Below are 21,414 nucleotides of genomic sequence, written 5' to 3' on the forward strand. Positions count from 1 at the left end.
AATATTGACCTTGCTACTGAGACTCAGATGGCACAAACGAATGAAAAAAATCTTTCGAAACTACCTTTTAAAAACAAACTTTTGGCTATCTGTGGCTGATGTTGAATGTTGTTTCCTAATGTCACGGTGAGGCAACTTTTAATATTTTGACTAAGTTGTAGAAAGACAATTTTTAAAAAGCTGTATCTTTGAGCTTCCTCACTAAAATTCCTGCTTTTATATTGTTTTAGATAATACAACATGTTATTTTTGAAGTGATGGAAGATGGAGAGAAGCCAACCCCTTCAGGACATATTCCATTCAGTAATACAACCATCACAATGGAGATTCGGATAGATAAACCTTTCTTTTTCCAGGTCTATAGTAGAACATTGAATAATCTGCTGTTTCTTGGCAGAATAAAGAAACTTCACTGAAATCCAGAATTTAAAATATTTTTATGTATGCTTACCAGTGACTTACCAGTTTTAATTAAACTTTTCTAGGAAGGGCAGGATTAGGAGAAAATGGGAATGGAGTAGACATTCCTGTAGAAGGGATAGCAGCAACAGCAGTGCAAAATTGAGGAGCTAAGTGGCCTCCTTTTAGGAGTATTTTTTACAAATGTAATTTTGAATCAGAACAGAACATAGCAATCTATAAATAATTGCCCCATTTAGAAAATAATTATGTCACAAAGGTATTCTCAAAATTGTATACATTGATAATGTCTTAAAAATTTTATCAGCATGACTTCCTTGGAACCTTTACTATTCTAACTGGAATCGTTCTCATGCATAACAAAAGTTTCGATGAAAACTGGTCAGGTGCAATTGCACCCTCCCTCCAGCTGGGTGATCTAAGGGAGCCTCAAGAACCCCAACCTCATCCTAAATCCAGAGGGAAAACACTATTTCTGATGCAGAAAGTAGCCCTGGTTGTGAAGAGTTATAAATTGAATTGAGCTCCTTTCTCTATCCACTTGAGGGATTGTAACCCAGGTCATATCTTTTGATGGGGACAAAGTAGAAAGTGAAGCTGATGTACCCCAAACTAATCCAGAACAACAGGGAAGGTTTATTACCACCAAGTTAGAGTTCAGCCCTTCAGGAGGTGATGTCAAGGAGCAGTTCTTCACACAAAGATGATGAAAATTTGTTGAAATTGGGAGGTGGTGTTATTAAATGGAAATTTTTACAAAACACCTGTGATAGATTTTTGTTACACGTGATAGAGAGTCAAGGTGAGGCTGTGGAGTTAAAACACAGATCAATTTCAATCTAAATTAGTCTTGGAATTTGCTCAAGCAGCTGAATATAGAAACATAGAAACATAGAAAAATACAGCGCAGTACAGGCCCTTCGGCCCTCAATGTTGCGCCGACCGAAGCCTACCTAACCTACACTAGCCCAATAACCTCTATATGCTTATCCAATGCCCACTTAAATGACCATAAAGAGGGAGAGTCCACCACTGCTACTGGCAGGGCATTCCATGAACTCACAACCCGCTGAGTAAAAAATCTACCCCTAACATCTGTCCTATACCTACCACCCCTTAATTTAAAGCTGTGTCCCCTAGTAACAGCTGACTCCATACACGGAAAAAGGTTCTCACTGTCAACCCTATCTAAACCCCTAATCATCTTGTACACCTCTATCACTATTTACCTGAGTGGCAACTTTCAAAGATCTGTGTACATGGACACCAAGATCCCTCTGCTCATCCACACTACCAAGTAGTCTACCATTAGCCCAGTAATCCATCTTCTTGTTACTCCTACCAAAGTGAATGACTTCACACTGAGCTACATTGAATTCCATTTGCCACCTTACAGCCCAGCTCTGCAACTTATCTATATCGCGCTGTAACCTGCCACATCCTTCTTCGCTGTCCACAACTCCACCGACTTTCGTGTCATCCGCAAACTTGCTCACCCAGCCTTCAAGCCCCTCCTCCAGGTCATTTATAAAAATGACAAACAGCAATGGTCCCAAAACAGATCCTTGTGGAACACCGCTAGTAACTGCGCTCCAAGATGAACCTATACCATCAACTACTACCCTCTGTCTCCTTCCAGCCAGCCAATTCCTAGTCCAAACCTCTAATGCACCCTCAATGCCATACCTCCGTAGTTTTTGCATTAGCCTGCCATGGGGTACCTTATCGAACGCCTTGCTAAAATCCATATACACCACATCTACTGCTTTACCCTCGTCCACTTCCTTGGTCACCTTCTCAAAGAATTCAATAAGGTTTGTGAGGCACGACCTGCCCTTCACAAAACCATGCTGACTATCCTTGATCACATTATTCCTATCCAGATGTTCATAAATCCTATCCCTTACAATTCTCTCTAAGACTTTGCCCACAACAGAAGTGAGACTCACTGACCTATAGTTACTCGGGCTATCCCTGCTCCCCTTCTTGAACAAGGGGACCACATTCGCTATCCTCCAGTCTTCTGGCACTATTCCCGTAGACAACGACGACATAAAAATCAAGGCCAATGGCTCCGCTATCTCCTCCCTAGCTTCCAAGAGGATCCTAGGATAAATGCCATCAGGCCCAGGGGACTTATCTATTTTCATCCTTTCCAGTATTCCCCAGACCTCTTCCCTACGTACCTCAAGGCCATCCATTCTAATCACTTGTGACTCAATATTCACATCAACAACAGTGTCCTGTTCCTGAGTGAATACTGACGAAAAGTATTGATTTAGTGTCTCACCAATCTGCTCCGCCTCCACACACAACTTCCCACTACTATCCTTGACTGGACCGATACCTACCCTAGTCATCCTTTTATTCCTTTATATAGTCTGATGTGTTCTTATTTTTTTAAATTTGTCCATGGGATATGGGTACTGCTGGCTGGAGCAGCCTTTATTGATGAGAAGGTGCTGCTGAGCTGCCTTCTTGAACTGCTGCAGTCTGTTGGATATGGGGGAGGGAGTTCCAGGATTTTGACCTTGCGATAAGGAAGGAATGGTGTGATAGTCAAGATGCCACATGGTTGGAAAGGAACTTGTGGTGTTCTCATGCATCTGACACCCTTGTCCTTCTAGGTGTAGAAGTCCTGGGTTTGGAATGTGTTGTCAAAAGACCCTTGCAGGTGTACTGCAGTGTCGTTTATAGATAGTACAGATCACTGCCACTGTACATTAGTGATGAAGAGAGTGAATGTTGAAGGTGGTGGATGTGGTGCCAATCAAATGGGCTGCTTTGTTTTGGATAGTTGTGGAGTCATACAGCACGGAAACAGACCCTTTGGTCCAACCAGTCCATGCTAAACAAAATCCCAAACTAAAGTAACATTTTAATCCATTTTTGGACCAAGGCTGTAACGAAGGCAGGCTCTGCGTGTCCTTGCTGAAACCCAACTGAAAATCAGTGAGCAGGTTATTACTGAGCAATTGTCGCTCAAAAGTACTGATGATAGCACTTTTCATCTTCTTGCTTATGATCAAGAGTAGACAGCTAGGGTATTAATTGATTGGTCCTGGTCCTGGTTCATATCCCTCCAAATCTTTCCTATTCATATACTTACCCAACTGTACTTTGAATGTTATACCCACATTCACCACTTCCTCGGGAAGCTCATTCCACACACGAACCACCCTCTGTATAAAAAAAACTTTGCCCCTCGTCTTTTTTAAATCTCACTCTTCTCACTTTAAAAATGTATCCCCTTGTCTTGAATACCCCCATCCTAGGGCAAAGACAGCTACAATTAACTATCTATCCCCCTCATTATTTTATAAACTTCTAAGCTTCTTGACTGTTGTTAGGGCTACACCAGGTCTGTCAAATGGGAAGTATCCCATCACACTCCTAACTAGGGCCTAGTCAATGATAGCTAGACTTTGTAGGGTCAGGCCTTTGACGTGCACTTATATACGCAATATTTATATCGCTATTGCAGTTCAGTTTCTGGTCGATGGTACTCCAAGAATGTCAATATGGGGAATTCAGTGGTGCGGATGTTATTGAATGTCAAAGGTCACTGGTCAAATTCTCTTTTGTTGGAAATGATCATTGCCTGGCATTTGATTGGCAAAAATGTTGCTTGCCACTTATCACCCCAAGCCTGCGTATTGTCTAGGTTTTCCTGAGTATGAACACAAACTGCTTTAGTATTTGAAGAGTTGCAAATCGTGCTGAACATTGTGCAATTGTCAGTACAAATTCCCAACTCTAGCAGAGAAAGGGTCATAGATCAAACAGCTGAAGATAGCCGGACCTAGGACATTACCCTGAGGAACTGCTGCAGAGATGTCCTGGAGTTGAGATGACTAACCTCCAACAACAACCATCCTCCTACATGGCAGGTATGCCTCCAATCAGTAGAGAGTTTTGCCCCAATTCCCATTGACTTCAGTTTTGCTACCGTTCTTTGATGCTGATCAAAAGCTGCCTTGATGTCAAAGACAGTCGCCCTTACTTTACCTCTGGAGTTCAGCATTTGACTCCATTTTTGGACCAAGGCTATAACGAAGGCAGTCTCTGCGTGTCCTTGCTGAAACCCAACTGAGAATCAGTGAGCAGGTTATTACTGAGCAATTGTCACTCAAAAGTGCTGATGATAGCACTTTTCATCTTGCTTATGATCAAGAGTATTAATTGATTGGATTAGATATGACCAGAGAATACTGCGGTCTGAATCAGTATACAATGAAGAGTACTAATCCAGCACACAGTCTGAGTCAGCATACCATGCAGTATACTAAGTCTGCAACAGTATACCATGTGACATACTAACTCAGCATGGTCTGAATCAATGTAATATGCTTTACTTTGCATTCTCGTGAGTCACCTGTACTTGTGACAGAAGTGCCGTGGATGAAGTAAAGTTAATGTTAACTGCTAATTCTTGTGGTCCATCTCACAGGTAGCATCAGCACTTTCTAGGAACGCTAGCTGCTCTTGGATGAACAATATGTAATCCCTCTATACATTTAGTGTTGACAGAATTGGTGCTAGTACACATCATTCCTCCGCTCCCCTCCACCCCAATAATGTGTTAGACCGTTTGAAAAAACAGATTAAGAACATATCCAAGAGCAAATAATACCAAGTCTGTCCAGGTATGCTCTGGACTAAACGTTGTGTTGCCTGTCACATAATTTTCTCAAAATGAATTTGCTGAAAAATAAACCTTCCATCTTCAAATCAATTGACATGCTGAGTCATTCTGCTGTCTAAATGTAATCTTAACCAATTGATTCAGCTCTTTAATTCAACTATACTTTGCAGTGAGTATTCACAGATACGTTTTGTTAATTTTTTGTGGGATAAGGGCAATACTGAAAAAAAAGCACTCATAAGCTGCCCTAAATGATTTTTTACTTAGTTCTTGGGATGCAAGTATTATTAATAAGGCCAGTTTCATTGACCATTGCTAATTATTGAGGCAGGGTTAAGCCACCTTGAATTGTTGCAATCCTTATGCTCTTCAGGATAGAGTTCCACAGGTTTGGCTCAGTGACAGTGAAGAATGATGTCCTGTGAAAATGGTATTACTAATCTGAATTTACCAGGGCCTAGCATCTCAAATGCCATTTTGTTGCCACAACAGCGAGTAGTTTGATGCACCTTGTGGCTTATGTGGCTATTTCAGAGGTGAGTTAAAGATTAACCGTAGCAGTGTGGAACTGAAGTTACATATAGACCCAGACAGTGTAAAAATTGTGGGTTTCCTTTCCGAGAAGAAGTTGGGTTACATTGACAATCTGTACCAATATCTGTTTTTTAAAATTACTTTATATCTTAAGGCAGCAAATGGAATCTATGATTAACATTTCGTTTGGAAGACAAACCACTGACAATGCACCATTCCCTCAGCAATGCCTGGAGTGTCTGCATGGTTTGTGTGTGCCAGTTCCACAAGCTTTTGATACAGATTCGTGTGACCTACAAAAATCAGTATATTGATCTCTTAGAAGGTTGTGAAGTCCAAAAATTCTATATTTCATGTTCAGTAAAACAACATTCAGGTTTACCCTTTTATGATTAGCAATATCATCTCATTTTTGAGTCACTGCAGATGTAGATCAACTTAGAATATGTAGATAAACTCCAGTTGATTGCAAGGGCTTTCACCCGAACTCATTGCAATCCAAACAGAAACATTCAGAGTCAACAATGGTTTCTTCAGTGTACAAACAATCTGTTGGGTATGTTAATTCAAAGGCCAAAGGTAATCTAGCTCAAAAGCATCAATTTTGTTTGTCTTTACTTTAAAGTACTTTATGGTTTGAACAAATTGAATTCTAAATTTTCCTCCATGGACAGAGTTTTTGCACAAGTGGTCATGCTTATAGATTTAGAACATCAGAAGAAAAAGGAAATGCAGGAGTAACGTTTGCTAAAATGTGATATCAGTGTGTGGGACAGATGGAAATAAATAGGTTTTTGTCAACAAGTAAATGCTCCAATACAATAAAGTGAATATATGGGTCAATGTTGTTTCTTTTGTCTTGCTATCTTAGAACTCAGAATTTCCTAAAATAGCGTAAACAGAAAGCTACACCAAATCTTCCAGTAATGAGTTACACAAGAATTTCCTAATAGGGCATAACCTGAAAGCTATATTGATCCCTCTTATTCGCAAGAATTCCAGACTTTCCTCAGCACATTTAAACTGGAAACAACGGCATGTAAAAGTACCCTACAACAATCAAAAATCAAAACGTGGGCCCAGAGGAAAGCACCAAAATAATGGCAGTTTTGAATCATAGAATCCATAAGGTGTGGGAGCAGGCTATTCAGCCCATCCAGTCCACACTGACCCTCCAAACTGCATCCCATCCAGACCCGCCTCCTTATCCTATCCCTGTAACCCTACATTTTTCATCACCAATCAACCAAGCCTGTACATCCCTGGTCCCCTATGGGCAATTGGGCACGGTCAATCCACCTAACCTAAACACCTTTGGACTGTGGGAGGAAAGCCACACAGACAGTCACCTGAAGCAGGAATTGAAACTGGGCCCTTGACACTGTGAGGCAGCAGTACTAACCACTGAGCCACCATGCCGCCCCATATGCACTGTGCTGCTTTGTCAAACTTAAGAAAAGTCAGGTCATCAACATTCTACATGACAGAGAAAGTGGAATTTTGGCAGTTTCCCTACAGATTGATATTTTAAAGATGCATTCAAAATTAGGTAAGGGAATAGATTTTGGGGACTATCCAAGGTGACAGTCCTTTGGATGGCTGGATGGCCTGTTCTTCAGGCAGTGACAAGATCTCACTGATTTAAAGACCCCAGACATTCATAAATTCAGCTCTTTAGCTGTAGGGAGCTAAAGTTGTATCTGGGCACAGTTTTCAGATCAACAGCCAGAGCTGTCTGTTTTAAGATTATGGTTGGTGTCTTGGGCATCAGGATCCTGGTTAGCAGAGCCCCAAATTCATACCGGGCAGCCTAAAGGATCACTGTGGATACCTGGCACATTGCCACGTTCTCACTGTAAGTTATGTTAACAGGTCAAAGAAGGCTGTTGACCCTCATTTTAAGGCTGTTACCACTCCACAGACACCACAGAATGGCCACTTAATGATAATTTTTTTTAACAAATGCTTAAAAAAAAACCCTTAAAGTTTCCTTCCGAGTCACACACCATCTTTGTTCCATCACTGACCAAAGTAATAAATGCCAGGGATGTTCATATTCCATGACTGAAAAAACCAGAATGACCTTGGGCTATTGGCACCTTGACTTTGTGTTTTCCTTTAACATTTGGTATCAATTTAAGAAAATTAATAAACTCTATTTTTCACAAAGCTTTATTACATATGATTGACAGAACAGAATCACTCTTACACTTACCTGGTTTACCGCTAACTACATCCATACTACTTGCCTTACCTACTTCTGTGCTATCAAGGTCAAATCACACTTAGTGAAATTGTTTCTCATGAATTCCTTATCACCTTTCTTAATGACTATCATCAATGAGTGACAGAGATTCAGATGCTTTGATGTGTCAGTCATGGCAGAACAGTAGCTCTCCCCGAGTCAAAAGTTGGAGGTTCAAGTTTCCTCTCCAAATACTTGAGCACAAAACACAAAGCTGGGCTTTCAGTGAAGTTTAGTGGAAGCTGCGATGTTAAATCAAGGTTTTTGCCACCTTCACAGGTGAACACAAAGATCTCATGGCTCTACTTCAAGGAGCAGGGCAGTTCCAATTTCCTGAACGGTATTTATCCTTCATCCAACATCTTTAAAAATAGATAATCACTACACACCATAAGTTGGCTGTGAAATGCAGTTGGAGACTGTGGATGTAAAAGAGATATATTAATTCAACATCTTTATTTGTTTAAAGATGCTGATCTGGAATTGCATGAAAGGAGTTTAGAAAGATATTAGAATAATCCTGTCTTAAGCTGCTCCATTCCTCAGTTTCAGCTTTCTGGCCTTAGTGAAGGAACTGGAGGTTGGGGGTCGGTGGGGGAGAAAACAAGATTCCGTTTAAACTTTGAGAATGCAATGAACGTATATTATTAATTTAATAAGATTTTTAATGTAATCTCAATGAGTTAAGAGATTTCACTATGGGAAACAATAACAGTTATAATCAATATTGCTCACATTGTTCAGAGTACACCACAAAAAGCTGAAAGTAGAATTACAAAGAGCAGTGTACATATACTATGACTGGGACAAAGGAACATGCTGATAATCAAGCCTCACTATTCTGTAAGTCACATTATTGGAGTAAATCTGTTGATTCAATTACCAAAATGGTCCATTGCTTTTGTTTAGTATGGACAAGGAATGTCCACTAGGTTTCTCCATTGAACTTAACATGATTCTTTTGTTATGAACAAGCGGTGCACTCTGTTAACCCCAAATGTATGATCCCAAATTAAAACTATATCCCCTTAATTCCACACACACACAACCAAAGCAAGCCACATCATTGTAAAGATGATGGGTTTATTAAGAAAAAATGGCAAAAAGAGAAGAAACAACTCCTGTGAGCCAGTGTCTGGAAACCTAGGATAAAATATAGAACATAGAACATAGTACAGCACAGAACAGGCCCTTTGGCCCACGATGTTGTGCCAAGATTTAATCCTAATGTAAAATATGGTAATTTAATGCACCCCTCAACTCACTGCTATCCATGTGCACGTCCAGCAGTCGCTTAAATGTCCCCAATGACTCTGCTTCCACCACCACAGCTGGCAATGCATTCCAAGCATTCACAACTCTCTACATAAAGAACCTACCTCTGACGTCTCCTTTATACCTTCCTCCTAATACCTTCAAACTATGACCTCCCGTACCAGTCAATCCTGCCCTGGGGAAAAGTGTCTGGCTATTGACTCTATCTATTCCTCTCATTACTTTGTACACCTCGATCAGGTCTCTTCTCTTCCTCCTTCTCTCCAGAGAGAAAAGTCCGAGCTTATTCAACCTTTCTTCATATGGCAAGCCCTCCAGTCCAGGCAGCATCTTGGTAAACCTTCTTTGCTGCCTCTCCAAAGCCTCTGTATCTTTCCTATAGTAGGTGACCAGAACTGGACACAATATTTCAAGTGTGGTCTCACCAGGGACTTGTAGAGCTGCAGCGAAAATCTCACGGCTCTTAAACTCAACCCCCATTAATGAAAGCCAAAACGCCATATGCTTTCTTAACAACCCTAACCACTTGGCTGGCAACTTTAAGGGATCTATGTACTCGCACACCCAGATCCCTCTGTTCCTCCACACTGCCAAGAATCCTGAATTTAATCCTATATTCAGCATTTAAGTTCAACCTTCCAAAATGCATCACTTCGCATTTATCCAGGTTGAACTCCATCTGCCATTTCTCAGCCTAGCTCTGCATCCTATGTCGCGCTGCAGCCTGCAGTAGCCCTCTATACTATTGACACCTCCAATCTTTGCGTCATCTGCAAATTTACTAACCCACCCCTCAACCTCCTCATCCAAGTCATTTATAAAAACTACAAAGAGCAGAGGTCCAAGAACACAGCCCTGTGGGACCCCACTCAACACTATCCTCCAGGCAGAATACTTTCCATCTACAACCACCCTCTGCCTTCTGTCAGCCAATTAATTCTGAATCCAGATTGCCAAATCTCCCTGTATCCCATACTTCCTGACTTTATGAATGAGCCTACCATGGGGAACCGTATCAAATGCCTTGCTGAAGTCCACATACACCACATCCACTACTCGACCGTCGTCGACCTGTCTTGACACCTTCTCAAAGAACTCAATAAGATTTGTGAGGCATGACCTGCCCCTCACAAAGCCATGCTGACTACGTTTAATCACACTATGCTTTGCCAAATAGTCATAAATCCTATCCCACAGAATTCTTTCCAAATATGATTTCTTCGGATTGTTGAATATCCTGAATTACTGACAGCTGTAGGTTGGTGATAAAGGTCCAGATCTAATTCCAATCAACTAGGATTCATTTTATTGAGGATTGTTCAAACTTCACTACTTGAGATTTTATCAGGGAGAGTTTCGAAGTACCATTACTGCTATTTATCAGATTCCCAGGGACACGTGCTAAGGAACAGGATTTCAGGATAAAGATCTCAGCTTTTTGAGTGTCTTTTTTAAACATTGGCTACCGAATCTACAAAACAGAATTCTAAAACTAGACAGGGTATCAAGGCAACCATTAGCATTAGCCCGAGTCCTCTCAAAACCAGTCTGTTTTAAAAATCAGTAATTATGGCAACAATGCCATCTCTGACATCGTTACAAGCTTTACTTAGCAACTTATAAGTCACCTGATTTACAGCAAAAACAAATCATAGAATCCCTAGTGTGCAAGTAGGCCATTTAGCCCCTTGAAACCTCCAAAGAGCATTCCACTCAGACCCATCCCCCCTACTCTATCCCGTAACCTTGCTTTTCCCATGGCTAATCCACCTAGCCTCCACATCCCTGGACACTATGGGCAATTTAGCATGGCCAATCCACCTAACCTGCACATCTTTGGACTGTGGGAGGAAACTGGAGCACCCAGAGGAAACCCATGCAGACATGGGGAGAATGTGTAAACTCCATACAGACAGTTGCCCAAGGATACAGTTGAAACTGGATCCCTCGCGCTGTGAGGCAGCAGTGCTAACTACTGAACCATCATGTCTCCCCTAAGAGGATGGCTTACAGCAAGAACACTTAAAGATTTTGCCTTCATCACTCAGAAGTCACATCATTTCAGTCCAGAAAATGTCCAAATTGTTCAGTAGCAGTTTGAAGGCCTCAAAGGGATGCAAACTTGAACAGCATTCATTATAGGCATTAAAACTAATGAGCAATGCATATATTGCTTATGATGCAAACATAATTGAATTTGAAATCATTGTGATTTCTATGTTCCTAAGATCAGGTATTGGGGGAAGAGGAGAATCTTCAATTAAGGACATTTGTTTCCGTGCTGTACGACTCTAAATATGTGAAAGGTACAATCGAGAAATGAAATTCAGCTCATACAGTTACTCTGCAATCTGTGGAGGGAGAAGGTCTTGCAGAAGGACCATATGTCTGAATAGTTAATGCATCTGTACTGTTTGGGGATTGCATTCAGATGTGAATCATTTAGAACTGGAATAGGAAAAGAATTGTGCTATATTTTATAATCAATCTGTTCAGAGATGTTATTACATACCTCTGGAGCAGGTGGGGCTTGAACCTGGACCTCTAGGCTTAGAGGTAGGGATTTGTGCTTTTAATATTAAATGAATTTTCAATAGTAGGAACAGTTAATAATTAATTCTTTCAGCTTGATCTGCTGGTCAATCATATCATGGCTAATCTGTATTTTTACTACATCTACTCGCCTTGGTTCCATAACCTAAAATCCTTCCCCACAAGGATCTAATCTGTTTTAATATTTGCAACTGACCCCCAAACACAGCAGCTTACTGGAGAAATAGTTCCAGACTTCCTCTTCCCTTTGTGTAAAGATGTGCTTCCTGACATTACCCGTAAATGGCCTGCCTCTAATCTCAACTGAGGATTACTCCAATTGGAATTAAACCGGAGGTCTGTACAGGCATTAAATAAATTTCATCCCTTTTAGATCTTGCTCCCCAAACACTTAAATACCCACAATTTTCCCCATCAAATTACAGACTTTACCCGAGGTAAATCCAGGACTTTGTGCTCAGGGATGGATTGTACATGGTCCCTCCCAGTCCTCTCTCCCAAATGTTCTTCAAATGCAAAACTGGACAATGTCAGCACAAACACATGGCAGGGTCACCAAATGTAAGGTTAATGCCAGTCTCCCTATTTGTTGGCAAACCTGCACTTCCTATCAGGAACCCCATTTAGTGACCAGGGATCAGCAGTGCTGCAGAGGTTGCTCATTGCCGTTCTTGGGCTGTTGACACCAAGAGTCATGATACTGTCCCAGCTAGATAATATATGTTAATTTGACTATATGACCCAGTCTCACTTAAGGCCATGCACAAAGTACACAGTAACTAAGACAGCATCTGTCTAACTCCAGAGGCATCAGGCAAAGTCTGCACTGTTTCATATGTAATTTCAGAACATCTTTGTTTCACCAGACTTGGAATTTGAAGCTTTATTTATTTGATGGAATTACATAATGTACAGAATGCCCACTGCTAGATGGAGAAAGCAGATGGCACCAGGCAAAGAAGCCATGGTTTAAGTATGTTTAAGAAAGATCTTCAGGAGCAGAGATGGAGCAAGAAATTGGGATAGACCAGATCTGGTGGTGGAATCTTGCTGCTAATGCCTTTACGTGGAACAACAGAAATTATATGTAAATTAAGCAAAATGGCACATTCAGATCATTTGGTCAAAGTATCAATGCTTTATGCTCCACATAGTCTCATTCTATTCCTCTCTCTGAGTTGGACTACACAAGGTGCCAGAATCTCCTTGTGTTGAGGAGAACACAGCTGCCCAATAGCTATAGGTTATGAGGAGATTAGAGGCTGGATTTCATCACTCAGTATGAGGAGGTCCCACCTCAGAACTGCTAGCCAAAGGTCAACAATTCTGCACAGCAGAGAAATGTAGTTCAGATCAGGACAGGGATAAATAATTGGGAAATATGCTGTACGTCAATCTGGTTATTTAGCACAGTCAAGTCCCACCAATGGTTAAATCCTAGTGGTGGAAGGCTACCTGGCACTATTCTTCCAAGGTGGTGAGGAAAGTGGTGGCTGGGTAAGTAGTGGGGAGACTCCCCCTGGATTTAACAAGCTGCCCCCACTAGTCTTTAAACCAACCAGCAGGGAAGTGTAAAATCCAACTCCATATGATTCTCTGGTTTAATTTCTCTAATGCAATGCTACACAGATTTTAAATAAGAGTAGGCCAATCAGTCCTTATGAATCTGTTCTTCTATTCATTGAAGTTATGGTTTAGCAGATTGTGGCCCTAGCAATCCCTATAACTGTACACATTTTCTTGATTGACAAGCAAGTCAATATAACTCAGCCTTCCAAATACTTACTAAAACTGCAGTGAATTCAACAATTTAACTCGACTGAGAAAGAAAATTCTTCTCATTTCACTTTAAATAGAAGATCACTTATTTCTAACTATGTCCCCAAGGTCTGGTCTTTCCTACAAGGGACAACATCCTCTCAGCAGCCACTCTGTCACGCCTCTTCAGGTCCTTGCATGTTTCAATAAGATCACCTCTCATTCTTCTAAACTCCAATGGATACAGACTCAACCTGCCGCATGATATTTGTCTCAACTACTGTCTATAATATATTTTACTTTGTCACCACTCTCTGAATAAAGTTTTATGCGAATTCTTTATTGAATTTATTTAAATAGACAAACAAATCATTGACAGCTGGAATTATAACAAATTACTATACAAGCTCAAAATAAAATAATCTATAGTTCCCTTCAGTTTGTAGTTTTGATTCCAAGCTTCTCCAAGGAATTTGAAAATAAAACTGCACTTATTCAATGCAGGAACTGAAATCCACGTCACATTGTCCAGCTCTGAACTCAATGTACAAATACAGATCCGTCGTCGTCGAAATGTATTTTGCAGTACTCTTCAATGATAAACAAACTGCATTTTTACACCAGTTTGTGAAAACTAGAAATTGAGCAAGATAGGGTAGGATTAATTGCAGATACAGGTTCTGATGGAGTTAACTGTTGCATGATCCTGATAGTGTTTAACTGTGTCACTGTTGTGTTGGTTGTATAATGCAGGTGATTGTAGGCTCCCATTGAAACCTGGCTCCAGTGATGTCTCAGACTGGCTCCACTGTTGCCATTGCTTTGGCTGAATGAGCTAATTCTAGCAAAGCTGTAAACTGCCTGAAAGATGACATCTGCAGACCCAGTCCCTGGACCTGGGAAAGACAAGACAAACATGACTGGGACAAGTACAATCACAGACAAAGATCACAGAGGCACAAATGATAAATATAACTGATTTATTAAGAATTGCATATTATTAATTGTACATTAATCACTAGAACTATAAGTAACAGTTGCAAAGAAATCTAGAAAAATTGGGAGTTTTAAACTGGAACAGCGAGGGCTAAAGGGAATCAAAAGGTTTTCAAAAATTAATTAAGCTTCTGAAAATGTAAATAAGGCAATGAAAAGCCAACAAGGGACAAAGAGTCAAAAATAGATACAGATTAAGGAAATCACCCCCATAATCTAATTGGATCTGACCTTTTTTTGAAGAATATTACCTTCACTACAATTCCTATGAATACACAAACTAGGAATAAGACAAGGTCAATCAGCCTTGAAGCCTGCTCTTCTATTCATTAAGATTACGATTGTGGTTCTAATTCCACATTCCTACCAATCTCTATACACTAACTGGTCTGTTAATTATGAATTAAACTCATTGACCTTGCTTTCACAGGTCTCTGGGGAAGAGAATTACACTGTCTAATGACACAAAGGAAAGAAAATTCTTCTCATCTTGTCTTATAAAAGGAGAGCTAGGAAAAAGTGAGGACTGCTGGAGATCAGAGTCGAGAGTGTGGTGCTGTAAAAGCACAGGTCAGGCAGCATCCGAGGAGCAGGAGAATCGATGAAGAGCTCATACCCGAAGTGTTGATTCTCCTGCTCCTCAGATGCTGCCTAACCTGCTGTGCTTTATAAGGGAGAGCCCTTATTTTCAAAGTTTCTCTTCTCACTCTCCAAGTTCTAGGTCTCTCCCACAAATTCCATCAGATTTTACAGTTTTCAGTAAGATCACCTTCCATTTTCCTGAACTCCAATGGATTCAGGTAGAGCCCTCAAATAAAATAATCCCCTCATCTCAGGAATCAGTTAAGTGAACTATTTGTGGTTGATCTCACTCTTTGTCTCTCTCGCTCCCCCCTTTTTCTATGTGTGTGTGTGTCTGTCTCTCTCTCTCTCTCTACCTTCATGTTTCTCTGCCTGTCTCTTTTCCTGTGTCACTCTCTCACTCCCTCCCACCCTTTTCCTGTCTGTCTGTCTCTCTATCCCCCCCTTTTTCTCTGTGTAACTCACTCTCTCCCCTTCCCCAGTCTCTCTCTCCCCCTCCCCCTCCCTTTTACTGTGTGCGTGCGTGCATGTCTCTCTCCCAGTTTTCTGTTTGTCTCTCTCCGCCCCCCCCTTTTCTGACTGTCACTCTCTCTCCTTTTTTCCCCGTCTCCCTCCCTTTTTCACTGTCTGTCTGTCTGTCTCTCTTCCTCTGTCTGTGTGTGCATATCTGTCTCTCACCCTCCCTCTCCAAACCTGAACGAGAGGAACATTTTGATCACCAGTGCACTGCCCTATGTCAACAACATCCCCCACCTCAGCAACATTATAGGCGGTGTGCTGAGTGCAAACGTGTTTGCCAGGTGAGTGGGTTGGTGGGGGGGGGGGGGGGGGGGGGGAGAGAAAGGAGGAGAAGGTGGGGAGACAATGATGCTGATTATGTATGTGGTGCTACAGGAATGACTGCCCTGATTCGTTAATCCTGTCCCTTAATGTGGTGAGGATGAACCAAATAGCCTTGAGCTGTTCCCATAGGGCAGACTGGAGGAGAATGAGGGGGCTGAATAGTCACCACCTGTTCCCACATGACAGGCTGGAGGAGGGGGCTGAATGGTCTCCAGCTGTTCCTGTGCAACAGTCTGGGGGTGGGGTGGGGGAGCGGCGGTGGCATGAGAGGAGGGGGGTAGCATTCTTGATAAGGGATAGTATTACTGCTGTATTTAGGGAGGATATTCCTGAGAATACATCCAGGGAAGTTATTTGGGTGGAACGGAGAAATAAAAAACAAAAGGATGATCACCTTATTGGGATTGTATTATAGACCCCCTAATTGTCAGCAGGAAATTGAGAAACAAATTTAAAAGGAGATTTTAGTTATCTGTAAAAATAATAGGGTGGTAATGGGAGGGGATTTTAACTTTCCAAACGTAGACTGGGGCTGCCATAGTGTTAAGGGTTTAGATAGAGAGGAATCTGTAACATGTATGCAAGAACATTTTCTGATTCAATATGTAGATGTGCCTACTAGATAAGCTGCAAAGCATGATCTACCCATGGGACATCAGGCAGGGCAAGTGTCTGAGGTGTCAGTGGGGAACTGATGAGGGCAGAGCGGTGGATGTGATCTATATGAAGTAAGGAGTTTGGCAAGGTTAACAAGATTAGATTTCATGGAATACAGGGAGAACTATTTGGAAACACAACTGGCTCGAAGGTAGAAGACAGAGGGTGGTGGTAGAAGACTGCTTTGCAGACTGGAAGCCTGTGACCAGTAGTGTGCCACAAGAATCTGTACTGTGTCAACTGCTTTTTGTTATTTATTTAAATGATTTGGATGTGAACACAGGAGATATAGTGAGTAAAATTTGCAGATGACACCAGAATTGGAGGTGTAGTGGGCAGTGAAGAAGGTTACCTCAGAGTACAACGGGATATTGATCAGATGGGATGAGGACTGGAAGATGGAGTTTAATATATGTGAGGTGCTGCATTTTGGAAAAGCAAATCAGAGCAGGACTTATACACTTAATGGTAAGGTCCTGGGGAGTGTTGCTGAACAAAGTGACCTTGGGAGTGCAGATTCATAACTCCTTGAAACTAGGGTCACAGGTAGATAGGATAGTGAAGGCGGCATTTGGTATGCTTTCCATGTTGTGGCTGTGGAGCACATTGGTTAGGCCACTTTTGGAATACCTTGTGCAATTCTGGTCTTCCTATCGGAAGGATGTTGTGAAACTTGAAACGGTTCAGATAATATTTACAAAGATGTTGCCAGGGCTGGAGAATTTGAGCAAAGGAAAAATAAGCTGGGGCTGTTTTCCCTGGAGCGTCAGAGGCTGAGGGGTGACCTTGTAGAGATAAATAAAATCATGAGGGGTATAGATAGGATAAATAGACAAGGTCTTTTCCCTGGGGTGGGTGAGTCCAGAAGTAGAGGGCATAGGTTTAGGATGAGAGGGGAAAGATATAAAAAGGACCTAAGGAGCAATCTTTTCAAGCAGAGCGTGGTGCATGTATGGAATGAACTGCCAGAGGAAGTGATGGACGCTGGTACAATTGCAGCATTTAAAAGGCATCTGGATAGGTATATGAATAGGCAGGGTTAAAGGAATATGGGCCAAGTGCTCCCAAATGGGACTAGATTAGGTTAGGATCTCTGGTCGGCATGGATGAGTTGGACTGAAGGGTCTGTTTCCATGCTGTACATCTCTATGACGCTATGAATAATCAGTGAACATTTTCTATTGCAATTATGTTCTTTCTTATATAAGATGACCAAGTCTGTACTCCAGGTATGGCCTCATCAATGCCTGGTACGACTATAGCAAAATATTCTACTGCTCTCACAACAGACAATAACATTCCATGTGCTTTTCTATGCCCTTATTGTATCTGTATTAACACGTTATATTTAAAAAGCAGGATATCAGATCCCTCTGTATCACTGAGGTCTGCACTGAGCAGCGTGCTTCTTTTCTATTTTTCCTGACAATGTGAACAAGCTCAGATTATTAAAAATTATCCTTCATGTCAATTTTTTGGTCCACTCATAACTTATGTATCTCTTTGCAGATTCCTTATAACTTCAAAACGTATTTTCCTCCTATCTTTGTGTCTTCAGCAAAGTTAGCCACAATTAATTTGACTCCTTCATCTAAATTATTGATATAAATTGTAAATAGTGTGACAATGCTGCTCTTTTAACAAGGTTATGTTATCCTTGGGTTTTTTTGAAAAGGGTTGTAAAGGCAGGTATATCTGGAAATATCTACTTAAGAAGGTTTTTAAATCTTTCTTTTAAAACACTTGCACAATGAAAAGGGAGTGGCCAGTTCTCCCAGTTCAGGATTTGGTTTGGTTTGAGCAAGCGGTCTGTTTGAAGCTGTTGGTCAAGCTTTGGCTGGGGAGAAAGTTCCAGATTCACCAGAGGTTTTCTGGCTAACTCTCTCTTGGACATCTCTCGTGTAAGAGCTTGCGTTTGATTTTACCTTTTTTTGCCAAGGTGGTGTTTGTGGGAATGTTGCAAATATTTGGAATAGCATTGTTAAGTTGAGATAGAGTCAATCAGGTTTTCAGATAGATTAAGTTATTCTAAAGTGAGTTCTCTTTTGTTCGTGTTTCATTCAGTAGTCTGCAATTAAGTTCTGTTTTATTTAAAACTGAGTGGTTGGGCCAGCTGCATCACTCCTGCAATACCAACTTTACACTTGCATAAAACAACTAGAAAAGTTAGGGTCTGGGCTACCTTCTTGAAATGTTTTGAGCGGGTCTTGCCTGGTCCATAGCAATCAATAAGGCTCCAGCTCTGATCTGAGTGACATTCCACCCATTATATCTTGCCAACAAGAAAATAGCCCATCTATGCTTTCTGTTTCCTATAAACCAACCAATTCTCTATTCTATACTAAACTTTTTGCCCCCTTAAACGGTGACCTCTATTTCTGACCATATCTTTTGTTATGACACCTTGTCAATTGCCCTCCAAAAATTTAAGTACACTATATCCATAGGTTCCTTTTTATCCACAACAAGGGTATATGAAAAAAGGCAGTACATTAGTGCCTCTAATCCATATAAATTGGGAGAATCAAATTGGTAGAGGTAGCCACAAAAAAAATTCATAAAATATATTAGGGATAATTTTCTAGAACAATACACCAAAGAATTATAGATATTGGAAATCGCTGGAAGAACTTCAGTTCTGAAAAAGGGTCTCTGAATCCGAAACATTAACTCTGCTTTCTCTCCACATGATGGAATTTAATATAAGGTTTAAGTGAGATATTTGGGTCAGAAACACCTGTGCTAAACCTAAATAAGGACAATTACAGAGGGATGAGGGCCAAGTTGGCTGGAGTGGACTGGGAAAGGAATTTAGCAGTAAAGACAATTGAGGAACAATGGCAGACTTAATAAATAGCTCATAATTCACAGCAAAAATATATCAGTGATGAAAAGTGAGGTGCTGGAAAAGCACAGAAGGTCAGACAGCATCTGAGGAGCAGGATGAAGGGCTTATACCTGAAAAGTCGACTTTTCTGCTCGGATGCTACCTGACCTGCTCCGCTTTCCCAGCACCACGTTTTTAGACTCTGATCTCCAGCATCTGCAGTCCTCACTTTCTCCTATATCTCAGTGAGGAAGGAAGACTCCAGGAAGGGAATAAACTGACAACAGTTAATCAAGGAAGTTAGGGATAGTATGAAATTGAAAGAAACCTGTTCACTGTGGCAATGATTATTGATAAGCTAGATGATTACAGATGTTTAAAAAGCCAAAAGGAAACACAAAAATTGACAATAAACTAACAGGATAAACTAGCAAGTAATATAAAAATGGACAGTTAGAACTTCTTGAAATATATAAAAATGAAGAAGGTGGCAAAAATGAGCATAAAGAATGAGGCTGGGGAAATAATAAAGGGGAACCAGGAAATGGCAGAGGAATGGAATAAATACTTTGCATTAGTTTTCACAGTAATGTACCCTAATAGCGTTCCAAAATTATTAAATCATCAAGGAGCAAAAGGCTAATCCAGAGAAAAGGTACTAGGAAGTTAATGGCACCAATGGCTGATAAATCCGCTTGAGCCAATGAGTTGTATCCAAGGATATTAATGGAAGTGGCTACACTGGTAGTAATCTCCCAAGAATTCTTAGATTCTGAATACATTTGCAGGTGACACAAAATACAAGGTGAGTGGTGAGGATGACACAAAGTGTCTGCAGGTAATAGGAGGGCAGAAGGATTGTTGGCTTTTATTTCAAAGGGAATGGTGTATAAAAATAGGGAAGTCTTGCTAAACCAAAACAAGGCACTAGTCAGATCACACTTGGCATACTGTGAACAGTTTTTGTCCCCTTACTGGCACTGAAGTCAGTCCAGAGAAGGTTTACGAAGTGGATTTCTAGTATGGAGGGATTTTCTCTTGAGGAGAGGTGGTATAACATTAGCGCTTAGGAAAATGAGAAAAGATCTTATTGAGCATGTAAGATTCTTAGGTGTAGATCCAGAGAGATTGTTTCCCCTTCTCGGACAGTCTAGGACTAGAGGGCATAATTGCAGAGTTAAGCCCACTTAAGATAGAGAGGATAAAGGGCAGTGAATGTGTGAAATTTGATACTGCAGAGGACTGTTGAGGCTGGATCTTTAAGTATATCCAAAGTTGAGATAGACCAGCTTTAAGTCAGTAAAGGAGTCAAGGTTTATGAGGAAAGGCAGGGAAGTGGAGGCGAGGATTAAGAGATTAGCCATGATCATATTGAACGGCAGAGCAGACTCAATGGCCCACTTCTGCTCTTTTGTCTTATAGTCCTCAAAGAACTCTAAATATTCCTGAAGGGCTTATGCCCGAAACATCGATTCTCCTGCTCCTTGGATGTGGCCTGACCTGCTGCATTTTCCAGCAACACATTTTCAACTCTAAATATTAGTCAGCCACAATTTCCTTTTCACAAAGCCATGTTGATTCAATTTGATGGCATTGATATTTTCTCATTACACTGCTATAATCTCCTTAATAAAGTCCAGCATTTTCATTGCGATATTAAACAAACTGACCTGTAGATTAGCTTTCTGCAGATATGGTCATGTGAATTTAGAGGGGTAGGCTATTCAGCCCCTTGAGCCCCCACTGCCATTCAATAAGATAATGGGTGATTTGATTACTCTACATTCGCTCCTATCAATAAAAACCTCTCACTCCCTTCCTTATCTATCGCTGACTTTAATAGATTCAAAGATCCTGCTCTTACTACCAGTCCAGGAATAATGTTCCAAAGACTCAGGACCCTGCCTTCTTCCTTTCTTGAATAGAAAAGTTACATTCACTATTTTCTAACCTCAAGGGACCTTTTCAGAATCTAGGGAATTTTGGAAAATTAAATCCCATGTATCATTATCTTGACATCTACTACCCAAGTTAGGTTTATTACTTCTATCATTTTCTCCCCATCTTTTTTGTCCTACA

The 21,414-nt window shown here is 40.9% G+C and overlaps 2 protein-coding genes across 4 annotated transcripts in view; one reads left to right on the forward strand and one right to left on the reverse strand.

Moving 5' to 3' along the window:
• The window catches only part of agt (angiotensinogen), a 39,140-nt gene extending 32,683 nt beyond the window's left edge, over nucleotides 1-6,457 (forward strand). For all 3 annotated transcript variants that reach the window (XM_072558836.1, XM_072558856.1, XM_072558845.1), the window contains one exon: nucleotides 231-6,457. In XM_072558836.1, the coding sequence (XP_072414937.1) occupies nucleotides 231-416 (186 nt within the window). In that variant the 3' untranslated portion in view covers nucleotides 417-6,457. The remainder of the gene's footprint in view (nucleotides 1-230) is intronic.
• Nucleotides 6,458-13,749: 7,292 nt separating this feature from the next.
• Nucleotides 13,750-21,414, reverse strand: part of cog2 (component of oligomeric golgi complex 2) — a 65,751-nt gene continuing 58,086 nt past the window's right edge. The window contains exon 18 of the mRNA XM_072558870.1: nucleotides 13,750-14,326. Coding sequence (XP_072414971.1) covers nucleotides 14,225-14,326 — 102 coding nt within the window. The 3' untranslated portion in view covers nucleotides 13,750-14,224. The remainder of the gene's footprint in view (nucleotides 14,327-21,414) is intronic.

Source organism: Chiloscyllium punctatum, chromosome 3 (genome assembly GCF_047496795.1).
Source record: "Chiloscyllium punctatum isolate Juve2018m chromosome 3, sChiPun1.3, whole genome shotgun sequence".
Lineage (NCBI taxonomy): Eukaryota > Metazoa > Chordata > Chondrichthyes > Orectolobiformes > Hemiscylliidae > Chiloscyllium > Chiloscyllium punctatum.